A 14,263-nucleotide genomic window follows, 5' to 3' on the forward strand; every position below is an offset into this window, starting at 1 on the left:
GTACACAAGAGAGGCTAAGATCACATAGGCGAGACAACACGCGTCTCGCATCCAATGTATGATGGATTACAGAGCGGCCACTGATCAGGTGGCATCCTTCTGAAAGGATATCTATGAATACCTGCAGCCACTCAACTTAGACACTCCAGCCCTAGCGCAGTTCGAAGCTTTCAACAGAGAGCTTCGACAGCCTGAGCTCAATAAACTGCGCAACCTGATAACCCCGGATGACGTTCGAAGAGCCCTTGTGGGTTCTGAGAGCTTTGCTGCTCCAGGCCCAGATGGGCTGAACACTTAGTTGTTTACAAACATCTTATACACACGAATACTCACCGCAGTTGACCGAGTGTTCGAACGGATATATGAGCAGAGACAGCCGAAGAGAGGAGTCGCTGGATATAAAGAGAACCTGCTCATCGATAGATGTATAATACAGGGCTCGATACAATAAAAGCGTAACCTCTCTATGGCGTGAATCGATTACCGCAAGGCATTTGATACAACATCGCATGAGCCCATCTTGCATTTGCTCAGATGCCTTGCGGTACCCGACAAAATAGTGAAATGAACAACTAATATCACTCGGGCAAAGTCGCTTCACCATAACATCTGGTCAAACCAGAGTCCAAACAGGGTGGGTTACTGTCAGAAGGGGTGTATTTCAGGGCGATTCCCTCAGTACATTAGGTGAGACAAATGTGCAATGGTCCATCTCAAAAGAGGACGATGCGGGGACTACGGAAAGGATGTGCAGCCGTAGACGGAAGCATCCTACAACATTTGAATTGTGGGAGACGTATACTTACCTCGGGGTGGAAAAAACCCACTCACAAGACGTAATAGCAGTGAAGAACTCTCTACACATATATGTATAAAGTTACTTCTTTCAAAATGCATTGCCCACTTCCTTCCTTCCTTTGGAAGATTCCCACACATTTTTTCTGTATCGAGATGGAGTAGTAGAAAGCCAAAAACTTTCCCAAAAAATTAGTCACTCCTACCAATATAACCCTTTCAAATTAAACAAGATTCCGTTTGGCTGGGATTCAATCAACACATGCAAGACCTTATTAGTCACAGCTCTGAAAATTCAGGACAGAAACTTCTTTCTTCTGTTACAAAATTATGTAACTTTATTTTCACTGGTAGGGTTTCTCCAGAAATTTGTTCACTGTGTGCTCTTCGTAAAAAGGATGGAGGAGTAAGATCGATTGCTGTCGGTACCTTTTATCGTCGACTGGTAGCTAAACTTGGTTCTATGAGGATCAAAGACGAACTAGGATTGATGGTACTTCCACTATAGTTGGGTTTCGGTACTGCAAGTGGATGTGAAGCTGTTGCTCATGCTGCTCGAAATCTTCATCCAAATCCCGATTCAAAAATTTTCCTGAAAATAGATTTCAAAAATGCCTTCAATATGATTGATAGAAACATCATGCTTCGTAAGATTAAAGATTCGTTTCCAGGATTATATCAAGTCATTGTTATAAATCAGCTTCCTATTTGAGTTTTGGTGAACATCTGATTTTGTCTGAGAGAGGTGTTCAACAAGGTTACCTCTTAGGACCTACTCTTTTTTGTCTGACCATCAACGAACTCACTAGAAGTTTATTTATCATCCGAATTTAATTGTTGGTATTTGGACGATGGCTCAATCGCTGGCGATGAAAACATTGTTTCAAAGGATTTAGAAAAAATCATTGATTATTCAAAATATCTTGGACTTGAACTAGATTTTGATAAATGCGAATTTTGGGAAAGTCTAAATGGTGTCTCCTGGGTGCTGGAATTCATTTTCAGAACATCTTCGAGAAAAACGGGAATCACTCAAATTGCTGACCACCTGATTGAACGAACTTCCTAAACACGTTGCATTTTTTCTTTTGAAAAATTTTTTGGCGATTCCAAAACTCATGAACGCCCTCAGATGTTTCCCCACTTGGTCAAGTCAGTTAGAGCTTGGCGAATTTGATAATTTACTCCGTAACACGACGGAATATGTTACAAACAATTTTTTCAATGATAATTCATGGCTTAAAGCAACGCTTCCTGTTAACCTTGGCGGATTAAGGCTACGTTCGGCTTCTTTCTTAGCTTTACCAGCTTTTCTGTCGTCGGTCAGTAGTGTTTCTTCTTATCGATTCCATCCTTCCTTCCATATTTATCAATATCAAAGACGTTTTTTATGCTGAAGGTGAATCACTTTGGCATGCCACAACTAATATTGCTCCTCCTGCAAATAAAAAGAAAAAACAAAGAGCATGGGACCCACCTCTTCCGAATATTGTAAACGATAAACTTTTGAAATCTACAAGTGTATACGATAAGGCTCGTCTGAAAGCAGCAATGATCAAGGAATCGGGTGCTTGGTTGAATGATTTACCTGTTGCATCTTTTAGAACACTATTAGACGATGAATCTTTCAGAATAGCAGTAGGACTTGTGATGGGTTTATCTATTTGTGTACCTCATACTTGTGTTTGCGGTAGTGTAGTTGATGAAAAAGGTACGCATGATTTGAGTTGCAGGAGAAGTGCAGGACGTACATCTCGACATCACCAGGTGAACGACATTTTGAAACGAGTTATGGTGTCAGCGGTTGTTCCTCCAATTTTGGAACCCTTAGGTACCAGTCGAGATGATGGTAAACGACCAGATGGTATGTCTCTCAAACCATGGAAATACGGTAAACCTGTGGTATGGGACTTCACTTGCGTTGACACGGTGGCGGCTTCCCATCTAGCCGAAAGTTCGAAGTCTGCTGGAACTGCATCATTCTCTTGCGGAAAATTTAAAAGAAAAAAATATCAAAATCTTGGTAACAACTATCTGTTCCGTCCAGTAGCGGTTGAAACTTTTGGTGTTTATGGCCCAGAGTCTCTGTTATTCGTTCACGAACTCGAAGGAAGATAGGCCAAGCAACGAAAGATCACCGTTCTACCTCTTTTTTGATAGAAAGAATTAGTATTGCTATTCAACGTGGAACTATTCCTCCTTCACATACTTTTGATGAGATCATGCATTGCCCTCATTTCTGTGTGGAACGAAAAAACTCTTCGAAACAAGCCGAGATATGTGTATATTCATCAGTCTCCTATCAAGGTTAATTCACAAGTGATTAATCCACCTTCTTCTTTTTCAGTGCGGTGAATGGACTCAGGTTATTCTTGCCCCCCAAATATGAACTGCAGTTCTCGTGGTTCTGGTTACCTTTCAGTGGGAGAGCTTCATGAAGCAAGAGTCGAATCGATCCCTCTACGAAACCCTTCATCACTAAGAAGGATCGATTGCAGCTTGAGAAATGGTTCAAATAGAGATTCTGTGAAACATGTTTTTTCTTACGAATCAGTAGACAGGTCTCCTGAAAATCTTGAGAAGAAAATTGGATTAGATAATTTAGAAAATACTTGCTACATGAATAGCATTTAGTGTAGCATGTAGTATTGTTCATGAAGAAAAATTCAAAGAACAAGGTTTTAACGATGAACGAGAACGAGAATGTTCACAATTTATTTACCAAACTCAAACAATGCAGTTGCAATTTCGAAAGAATGTATGATCTTTCCCACCAACCGATTTCCTGGAGTCTTTGAAGTCCACTAGATACTCGTTAGGACAACAAGAGGATTGCTCCGAAATCTTGGGGTTCTTGTTGAATACTCTTCGTGAACAAACAAGTAGTATTGCTGTATTGCCAAACATACGCCAAACTAATTAGTAAATTAGTAAATTATGAGTAAATTATGAGAAAACTAGTATAGCTGAGGCACCAGTCAATCTAATAATGACACTGATGATCTTCAAACATGACTCAATCTGTGACGGATGCACCAAACTCTTACGAAAGTTCGAAATAATAATAATAATAATAATAATAATAATAATAATGTTTATTCAAGGAAATAGTTCATAAAGAAAAACAGTGTTACATGAATAATGAGTAAACATTGAAAATAGATGAACACTTCAATCTAGCAGTCGGTTCGACATGGGTGCGGTTCACTCACTAGAATTGACTGCCCTGTCGATCGGTGGTTCAAGTCCCAGGCTGAACCCGTGTTAGGAATCACACGTTAATAGGTAAGACCACGTTAATCTATAGCTCGCACAAGTTTCGACTCCTGAGGGTTGTCGTTCATAGGGGTGCGACAGCTGATCAACGGAAAAACAGATTTTGAACTATTATAATCTTCATGCCGTCATTGTTCACTGTGGTTCTGGCGTTGAATCAGATCGTTATTACACATTAGTCAAAGACGAAACGGACTAGTTTAAGTTTGACGATAGTCTTCTTCAACCGTAACCCACCCAATTGAATCTAGCAATTTAAATATAATCAGTGTCGTAAATATTGATTTGCTGAGTTCATTTATTTTTTCACGTCCATTAATATTAGTGATGATCAGAAAACAGTTTAGTATTTTGTGGCAAAAGTTTGAAGTAATTTTTCCATTATCATTTATAATTCATGTTAGAAGTCAATTGTATTTCATCAGTTCGGACTTCCATTGTCTAATATAATATAAGTTCATTGAAGAAGTCGATTGCATTGTAGGTTCTTTTCTAATTTATATATTTCGGGAAAATAGACTTCAGAGAAATTTCTTTCACTGTTTGATATTTCTAAGACACATATCAATTACTTGGAAGAATAAAAAAATACAAGCGTCCTCCGTATTTGGCACATCTACATTTTGATTTTTGTGTTTGATGTGTTTGGCGCTTAGACAAATTCTCTTGTCTAAGGTTTGGCGTATCCACATTCGACAATTGACAGTGACAGTTGACCAGTGTCATTGCAGTGGATTGATGAATGGACAAAAAAGTTAGAGATTTTGAGTGTTGTGATGACTTTTGAAAATCTCACTGAGAAATAAAAGCAGCAACTTGAATATATTGATCAACAGTTCGCAACGTTTCTATGAAAGAAAGATTACGAGTAATTTCCTAGATAGAAACTAATGAGTATTAAATTGGTTCTGAAAAAGTGGCAACATTTTTTTTTATATGATGGAAGTAGATCTGATGACTTATGGTGATGAAAAAACCAAAATGAAATTTCAGAAAGAAAATGTCTACAATAAACTGCTGCCATATGGAGACGAACTGGAGGAGGAATCTTCTAAGCTATATTCTGATATTAAAACTAACCTAGTTAAATCTGTTCTGGCTAGAGAAATGCGACCTGGATGTGCCTTATGGACATCTAGATTAATCAAGTAAGTAGAGATAAATATACATGAATTTTAGCTGTAATAGTAGTATATTAAATAAATATAATTGTAACGCTTGTTGTATCATGAAAGGCATCACAATGATGATGGTGACACAGCTGATTCCAAACTTGACAGCTAGTATAGTCACGAATTGAAATTCGTCTCAAATAAACATTAAGCTGCTTCAAATATTAGTAATAGCTTGTTAAATTCAGAATGATGTATAGAAAAATATATTTCAATAATTTTTCAACACACAGAAAACTACAGTTGTCATTAACAAATTGGGAGACAATACATTTTTCATTATTTACCCAAAAACTATCAATATCAAAATTAATATATATATATTAATTAATATATTATATCAAAATTAAAATTCTGGAAGCTAAGGAAATTTACAATGGAGAGCCTCAAATCCCGGAACTTCACTTTCATTATTTATGATTTCAATTTAAACTAGTTAATTATCCAAAAAAATTATGTACAATTTTTTTTTACTAATGTTATCATTTTTGAAACTATCAAGGACATTATTTGATGCTCGGTACATTCATAAACAGATTAGTTATTATAAAAACCTGTTTTTACTGTTCATATTTTTTTTCCTGGTTAAATGATTCATTGAGGAATCAATTTTTCTTTGAAAATCGTAATGGAGCTTTCTCTTGTAATAATAACTCATTAAAATATATAAAAAGTAAAATTATACCAAAATATAAATGTTATCCAATAAAAATCTGAAATATAAATGGAAACATGAGTTGAATAAATATTAACTTGAACACTTATATAATTTAAACTAAAAGAGATATGGAGGTTATAATTCACTAAGCATATATAATGTATATATAAATAAAATTTGGCAGATATTCTATCACGGAACAAAGTTGTTCTCAAGATTCACAAATGTCAAAAACAAATTAATTTTATAAACAAATTTCTCTAACAGCTGATCAACAATAGCTACAACCTTAATGTTTCCTAAATAAAACATAGGAAACAATTCTTAACTAATGAAGAGCCGCTAATTATAGTTACTGTGGAAATAAAATAAAATGTCATTGTTACCAATAAACAATATAAAATTAATTATGAAAAAATATTTTTTGTTATTTTTTTGAGAAATACCAATTACTATTTATCAAGAAAAAATCATTCCCTAACTGATTATTTAAACAATGTTGAAGAAGAAAATATAAACCAAAAAAAAAATACGAGGATTTTTTAAATCATTATAATCTCATGACGACAAAATGGTTAAAAAAAAATTTATTAACTACATTTGGTTTGATGTTAAGAATAAAGTCCTCCCATAGATGGCGTCTTCGTAGTGGGACATCACTTTCCAAATTGTCATATTGAAGAATCCGCAACACTGTTCTGTAAAACCAGGATACAGCATCTAATGTTTGAAGGTACATTTCATCAGTTCGAGCTTCCATTGTCTAATATGATATAAATTGATATGAAATTCCTGAAAGAATCTGTAAAAAAAATTAAAAAGATTAGCTGAAAAAACAATTTTATTAAGCAAAATACTGAAAATTGCATTGAAATAATATTCAAGCATCAACCAAAAAACAAGAAAATTGAACTATTAACACGAGCTGAAAAATTAAAAAATGATTAACAAGAAATGAAAATTAAAAGATTTCAAACCAAGTTACTTAACGATGTTTTGATTGTTAGTATCCACAATCGTCTTCGGGTGATAACTGGACTTATTCCTTCGAGATCTGACTATGGGTTATTCGACAGCTTTCACCAATCCCCTCTTTCCCCTCTTAGCTTCATTAGTTTTTAGCAGAAGTTGGTCGTGTTCAACTTGATTAGAGGTTTCCATATGTTACATATCTCTACACTAGCTTGGCTAAATACGTTGTTGGACAACATATATGCGGCTTCTTTGAATTTTCTCCTAAACCAGTGTTCCTCCTTGTGGATGATTTCAGCCTGAGCCCACTTGATGTTATGTTGATGAGCCCAAACATGCTCTGCTATTCCGGATTTGCTTTGGCTAGAAGACAGCAAGAGGTTCACAAGGAAGAGAAGTCGCCACAACCAATACTTATACTTCCGTACATTAAAGGAAAGGATAAGTCGGAAAGGATAAGAAAAATTGGGCCCAAGTATAACATCAGAACCTGCTTCAGATCTGGGAACACTATCCGAAGCAGTCTCACGAAAACCAGGCCACCAAACGCGGACTGCGATTCCAAGAATTGCATTTACCGGATACCAGTGCGGAGAATCATACATCGGTGAAACTAAGAGGCCATTGAAAGTTCGCATTGCCAAGCACAAGAAACACACGCAGCGAGGAAAAACCAGCAAATCGGGAATAGTGAAGCATGTTTGGACTCATCAACATAACAACATCAAGTGGTCTCAATCTGAAATAATCCACAAGGAGGAACAGTGGTTCAGGAGAAAATTCAAAGAACCCGCATATATGTTGTCCAACAACGCATTTAGCCAAGCTAGTGTAGAGATACGCGACATATGGAAACCTATAATCAAGCGGAATACGACCAACTCCCGCCAAACGGTCATCTCCCACTAAAACCGATGAAGCTGAGAAGGGAAGATGGGATAGGTGAAAGCACTTGAATGACCTATAAATAGTCAGATCTCGGAGGAATAAGTCCGGTTATCACCCGAAGACGATTGTGGATACTAACAGTCGAAACGTCGTGAAGTAACCTGGCTTGGAGTATTTTAATTTTTAGTTTTCATTTCTTGTCAATAATTTTTAATTTTCATCTCGTGTTAATAGTTAAATTTTTTAATTGTTGCTTCTATTTTAGTTCATTGAAATTTCAGTTTTTAATAATAATCTTTATTGAAATAGGTAATCCTAATCTACATTCACAAAGTATAATCTTATATATAGTAATTAGCAGCTCCTTCGCTAGTATTAATATATTTGTTTTGTTTTAAATTTAAACGTACACACTGGGTATTTACATTTCGAGTTATATTTTCCATTGTTTTGCTAAAAGAAAACCATTCAAGTACAGCCAAATACCATAATAATCATATACAATCCTACATATGAACCAATAAGAATGCTATCCCAATATACACTTATAGCCCGAAAGAAAATACATATATTGATACCATTCACCTACAGCCAAATACCACAATAATCATATACAAACATACATATGAAACGAATAAGTTATGCTATTCCACTACCCACTATACACTCATATCCCGTAAGAAGATACATATATTAATACTCGTATTGATACTAAAAAATATTAATCCTGATAGATATACAATACTACGATTTTAGTTTTGCTGTAAATGGTTTATCATTTTTATTTTAAACTGTTGCAGAGTTTCTGATTTCTTTATATCATCTGGCAACCTGTTGTAAGCAATGAATCCCTTGAACACCAAGGTTTTAATATTGTAAGCTTTTGTTTGCCTAGTCACATGTAAATTATGTTTACTTCTCGTATCATGCTGGTGAACTTGCGTATTGATAGTTATATATTTGTGAAAATATGATGGAATTATGTTTAACATAATTGTTATTATTCAGCTAATCTTTTTAATTCTTTACAAATTCTTTCAGGGATTTCAAGATCAATTTATATCATATTAGACAATGGAAGTTCGAACTAATGAAATGCACTATAAATTAAAGTTGTTCGTAAAAAAACACCCAGATCCTTCACAGAAGAAACACATGCTAAAACCCTGGCCCTTAACTAAGTCAGAAGTATCAATTTTTTTTCAAGGTCATCTGTGAACATAAAAAATTCAGTGTAATTGAAACATTATGCGATATCATTAATACAAATAAATAACATTGGCGCACAGTGGGAACCCTGAGGTACCCCTGGACAGACCTAAATTAAATCTGATGTAACACCCCCCGTTTTAACTTGTTGGGTTCGACTACTTGAAAAACTACTGAACCAAGTTACAGCTAATTCAGAGAAACCAAATAGAATCATTTTTTTCAATAATGTTGCGATTGTTATTGAAAAAATTGAGGCTGTTGTGATCTAACCATTTGAAAGCCTTGCCCTTTACTTTCCAACACATCTAATATATTGTTATTTTATTTACATTCATTTAATGTCGCATTGACCTCGGGGGTTATTCAATTCAAATTTCATAACAGATTTCTTACATTAAATTTTCATATACGATACAGTAGCTTTATACGTCTTAGGAAGGCAATTAGTTTTTCATAGTCGCAATTTTGTCCCAACGCTACTTCAGTTGAAGAGAGAATGTTGCACTCAATTCTCTCGTTGTAGTAAGATATGCACGGTTTCTACAGGTATACTCCTTATACCTAATTCATTTCTTTCTTGAAAAGAGAAGAATCATATGGAAAATATGGAAATAAAGTTCTCGGAGGTACAGTTTCGTTTGGATTAACAGTTTTTTATCTTTACAAAACTGCATTGATCTTCGATGATGACTAATTTAATGAAATAATAATGAATTATCATATAACTTTGTAATCTTTTTTTTTTCAGGTATATAAAAATATACGGAATGAAATTTTCTAAAGAGGATCATATTGCTTTGATAAAATTATTCTATGAGCTAGTTATTATCCCAGACTTGGAGCCTACAAGAGTCAATAAGTGTGCAAGCACCCTTATTCAGCTACTGAAGTGAGTTTTTATCTCAAAATGTAGATTTCACAAGCAATAATAGTTGAATCATATGGTAATTTTGGCAAAATAGTTTTTTTTTTGTTTGTGGGACCTTTTTTTATGTTACCAATAGGTTAGTTGATTAGATTAACATTTATTCATTACAATTCTTGGAGTATGCGTTAAAATCAAAGTTAGGATTTCAATTATCATCTGTGAATCTACGTATAACAACCAATTATCGACAAAATACAATATAGAAGGTAAATATAGAGTGTAACTGAATAAGTGTAAAACATTTAAGGAGGGGATTCCTCATCAAAAAAAAGATAGGATCTTTCATATAAAAAAACTTCATTGGAGCATCCCTTGTTAAGATACAGCCCCTTAAAGGGGGTAATTGAAATTTGTATAACAGTTTTTTTCACAAATACTGAAAAAGTTACAATATTGAAATTAACCTGACGTTTTGTACTACCAAAAAGACACTTAGCCAGTAATTTATTTGGTTTACCCCATGGTTGTAAGGGGTGGAAAACGCAACCCCTAAAATGTATTTCCAATGTAACTTTTTGTCTTATTATTTGTTTACCATTTAAAAATTTATTTCCGATAGCCTGTTTCATTCTAAACAAAAAATGACTCTTGGGTTTTTTGCCCAAAATAAACCAGTTCGCAGCAAAAAATTATTTTACGAACAGATACGACGAGATACATCATCATAAATGCGAAATGGATTTATTGTTATTTTGTAGTTAGTACGTGCATTAAACGATTAAAGGGTAATAAACTGAACTAATTTATTAATAACAAAACACACAACATGTAGATATCATAGTAAATGTTCAATATGCCTACCTTCAGACATTACGCATGCGTCTAGACGTCGGCGCATTGAGCCACGTATTAGCTCAAATATTCCTGGAGTCTCTCTGAATACCCTGCATGCATCGATCATGCGGTTTCTTAAGTCCTCTACATCGCGAACAGGAGTATGATAAACCAAATGCTGTGAATGGCTCCAAGTAGAGAAATCGAGAGGATTGAGATCCGGGGATCGAGCGGGCCAGTTCTGTGGTCCTCCTCGACCTATCCACTGATTTGCATATGTTTCAGTTGAATGCTGACGTGCTACTTACTAAAATTGGCGGGAGCCCCATCATGCATAAAAAACATATCCCTTCTGACGCCCAAAGGAACTTCCTCCAGCAGTACTGAATGCACTTCTCTTAAAAATTGAACGTATGCCTCACCATTTAATCGAGTAGGTAGAAAATGAGGCCCAATTAAATCATCCCCAATAACTCTGAGACACACGTTAATAGAAACTGTTCTTGATGGTTAGTTTCAACAATAGCGTGAGGGTTTTCATCAGCCCATATGTGTTAATTATGAAAATTAATAATCTTGTCCCGAGAAAAACTACATTCGTCTGTGAATTCTATCGTCTTCAAAAAGTCACAATTTCTTCTAATCATTTCCAGCATCCAATTGCAAAATTCAAGACGGTTCGGAAAGTCTCGCGGTAACAGTGCCTGTACTCGTTGCAGATGGTAAGGGTATAAGAGTTGTTCCTTTAAAATTCGAAATACCGTCATATGATCAACATTTAGCTGAAAAGCAATCTTTCTAGTACTAGTAGTAGGTTGTTCTTCAATCAAATTAAGTACTGCTTTCTCAAGCTGTGGTGTTCCTACTTCTCGATGGCGACCACAATCCTGCGTTCTTTTGTCGAATGAACCATATTCTCGTAATCGTTGATGAAGTCGAGCAAATATTCTATGTGAAGGATGCTGCCGTTGACGATACATTTCAGCATATCTTCTAGAAGCTTTTAACCCATTCCCCTTCCCCTGCGACAGACGGTAAACATAATGCATATCAGCCATTTCCTTATTTGTTTATGCAATTGTAATAACAAGTGAATTATTAAAGTAACAAATTAAGAACAGAACAACAACACACAATTCGTATTAATTCAATTTCGAAAATTCACAAACTGACAGCGTCATACCCATTTAATTGTCACTATCGCTAATAGCGACCTACTAGATAGATTAGTTTCGTATTTTCGCATTTATGACGATGTATCTCTGTAGTTGTTTGTAAAATAATTTTTTGCTGCAAACTGGTTTATTTTGGGCAAAAAACCCAGGAGACATTTTTTGTTTAGAATGAAACAGGCTTATAGGAAATAAATGTTTAAATGGTAAACAAATAATAAAACAAAAAGTTACATTGGAAATAAATTTTAGGGGTTGCGTTTTCTACCCCTTACAACCACGGGGTGAACCAAATAAATTTCTGGATAAGTGTCTTTTTGGTAGTACAAAACGTCAGGTTAATTTCAATATTGTAACTTTTTTCTTGTGAAAAAATTGTTATACAAATTTTATGTACCCCCTTTAAGGGGCTGTATCTTAACAAGGGGTGCTCCAATGAAATTTCTTTATATGAAAGATCCTATCTTTTTTTCGATGAGGAATCACCTCAAATGTTCTACACTTATTTAGTTACACCCTGTATAATGTAGAGACTATAAAACATATAACAATCGCCGAAGAACAGAAATAAAATTCTTCAGGTTTATAATTTTATTGTATGTTTCTATAAATATTTCACTTTGTTCATGAATTTTTTTATGTAAAGATATATTTTTATCTGATAGTAACTTCTATGCTTGATCTACACATCTTTGTATAATGAAATCAATTGCGTTCTTACTACTTCTGAAAGTTTCCCACATTTTTTTGCATAAAGACGGAGAATTAGAAAGCCAAAACCTTTCCCAAAAATTAATCTCTCCCAAAAATATACCGCTTTCAATTATAATGGCATGTGCTTGAACACTTTTTTGGAATATATATACAGTGCATTTCTTTAATGTCCCCCCCCTTCATTTTTTGAACGGGTCAACTCAAAAAATGAAGGTAATGCTTGAATACTTTATTTTGAAGTAAAATTGACAGATGAAACTTTCAAGATGGCGACTGGGCGTCATCTGGGAAAAAAATTAAATGGAAAGGAGGGTCTTGTGACACATCTTTTTGAAGCTCCTGACAAATGTTTCACAACTGTAGAATATAATATCAGTATCTTCAACTACTACAAAATGGCGTAACTTTTAGTAATTGCCTGAATACATTGACATTTAACTACATAATATGAGGTAATGAGCTTGAGGTCAGTTCAAAAGATGCTCGAAATGGTTGCTTTGAACTTCTTGACATATGAACAGCCTTTCCGATATTTCATGCTAAACATTTTCGAACACAGTAACGTTGATACCACTACAAATATTTATTATTTTCTGCCGTTTACCCAATATTGAAGCAGGTTCAGTTTCGTACACCTTTTGCTTCAAATAGCCTAATAAAAAAGTCCAAAGGTGTCAAATCTGGCGAGCGGGCTGGCCATTCTGTAGGACCTCAACGGCCAATCCAACGACCGGGAAAAGTACTATCCAAATAGTTTCTTACTTGTCTGGAGTAATGTGGTGGTGTTCCATCTTGTTGGAATACAATATCCACAACAAATTCATTAGTATTCGCTTCGACGATTTCAGTGATGGGAGGGTCAACAGTAGTTTCCAGCATATTCAAATACAGTTTCCCTGTTAAATTTTGATCAATAAATAGAGGTCCTGTCCAAACGTTAATTTTTTTCTGGATATTGGGTATGTGTTTCCTGGAAAACGTGAGGGTTGGTGTCACTCCAATAACGCCAATTTTATCTGTGAACATTGCCGTCAAAAAAAAAGTACATTCGTCATTAAAACAAACATTGTGGAGATAGATAGGTTGCCTTGCAATGGTTTCCGTCTCATGATTTCGCAGAATTCTGTTCTTCGATCAGGGTCATCTTCAGTTAATTGGTGTACCATTTTAATTTTGTATGGATGATACCTATTCCTCTTCAAAAGTCTCCACACAGTAGAAGGAGACACCTCACAAACATTCGCGAAGGAATAAGTAGACTGTTCAGGATTTACTACCATCTCACCAATTATTTGCACTTGCTGTTCTTCCGCAACGGACGGATGACCTGGGGGCTTTTTGTTATGTACATTACCAGTAGTTGTGAATTTGGATACAAGTTCCCTCAAATCCTTTCGGTCTCGTGAAAGTTACCTGTCGCACCGTAAATAAAAATCGCTTCAATTTTTGTCTTCCAATGGACGAGAATTGACCATTTTAGAGATTGGCACCCAGTCGCCATCTTGGAAGTTTCATCTTTCAATTTCACTTCAAAATAAAGTATTCATGCATTTATTTCATTATCCCAAATTTAATTTTTTCGAGTTGACCCATTCAAAAAATAAAGGGGGGGGACATTAAAGAAATGCACTGTATGATACTTCCTAAAATAAAGATGGAAGTCAGTGTCAGTAATTTTTGGAAAATGTGTAAGGGTTTTACT

The 14,263-nt window shown here is 35.1% G+C and overlaps 1 protein-coding gene across 1 annotated transcript in view; it reads left to right on the forward strand.

Moving 5' to 3' along the window:
• Window positions 1-4,784: 4,784 nt before the first annotated feature.
• Window positions 4,785-14,263, forward strand: part of LOC111506471 (proteasome activator complex subunit 4) — a 98,907-nt gene continuing 89,428 nt past the window's right edge. The window contains exons 1-2 of the mRNA XM_074186687.1: window positions 4,785-5,219; window positions 9,722-9,862. Coding sequence (XP_074042788.1) covers window positions 5,008-5,219; window positions 9,722-9,862 — 353 coding nt within the window. The 5' untranslated portion in view covers window positions 4,785-5,007. The remainder of the gene's footprint in view (window positions 5,220-9,721; window positions 9,863-14,263) is intronic.

Source organism: Leptinotarsa decemlineata, unplaced genomic scaffold (genome assembly GCF_025532065.1).
Source record: "Leptinotarsa decemlineata unplaced genomic scaffold, Ldec_3_MD MMD2_P_RNA_scaffold_4, whole genome shotgun sequence".
NCBI classification, from domain to species: domain Eukaryota; kingdom Metazoa; phylum Arthropoda; class Insecta; order Coleoptera; family Chrysomelidae; genus Leptinotarsa; species Leptinotarsa decemlineata.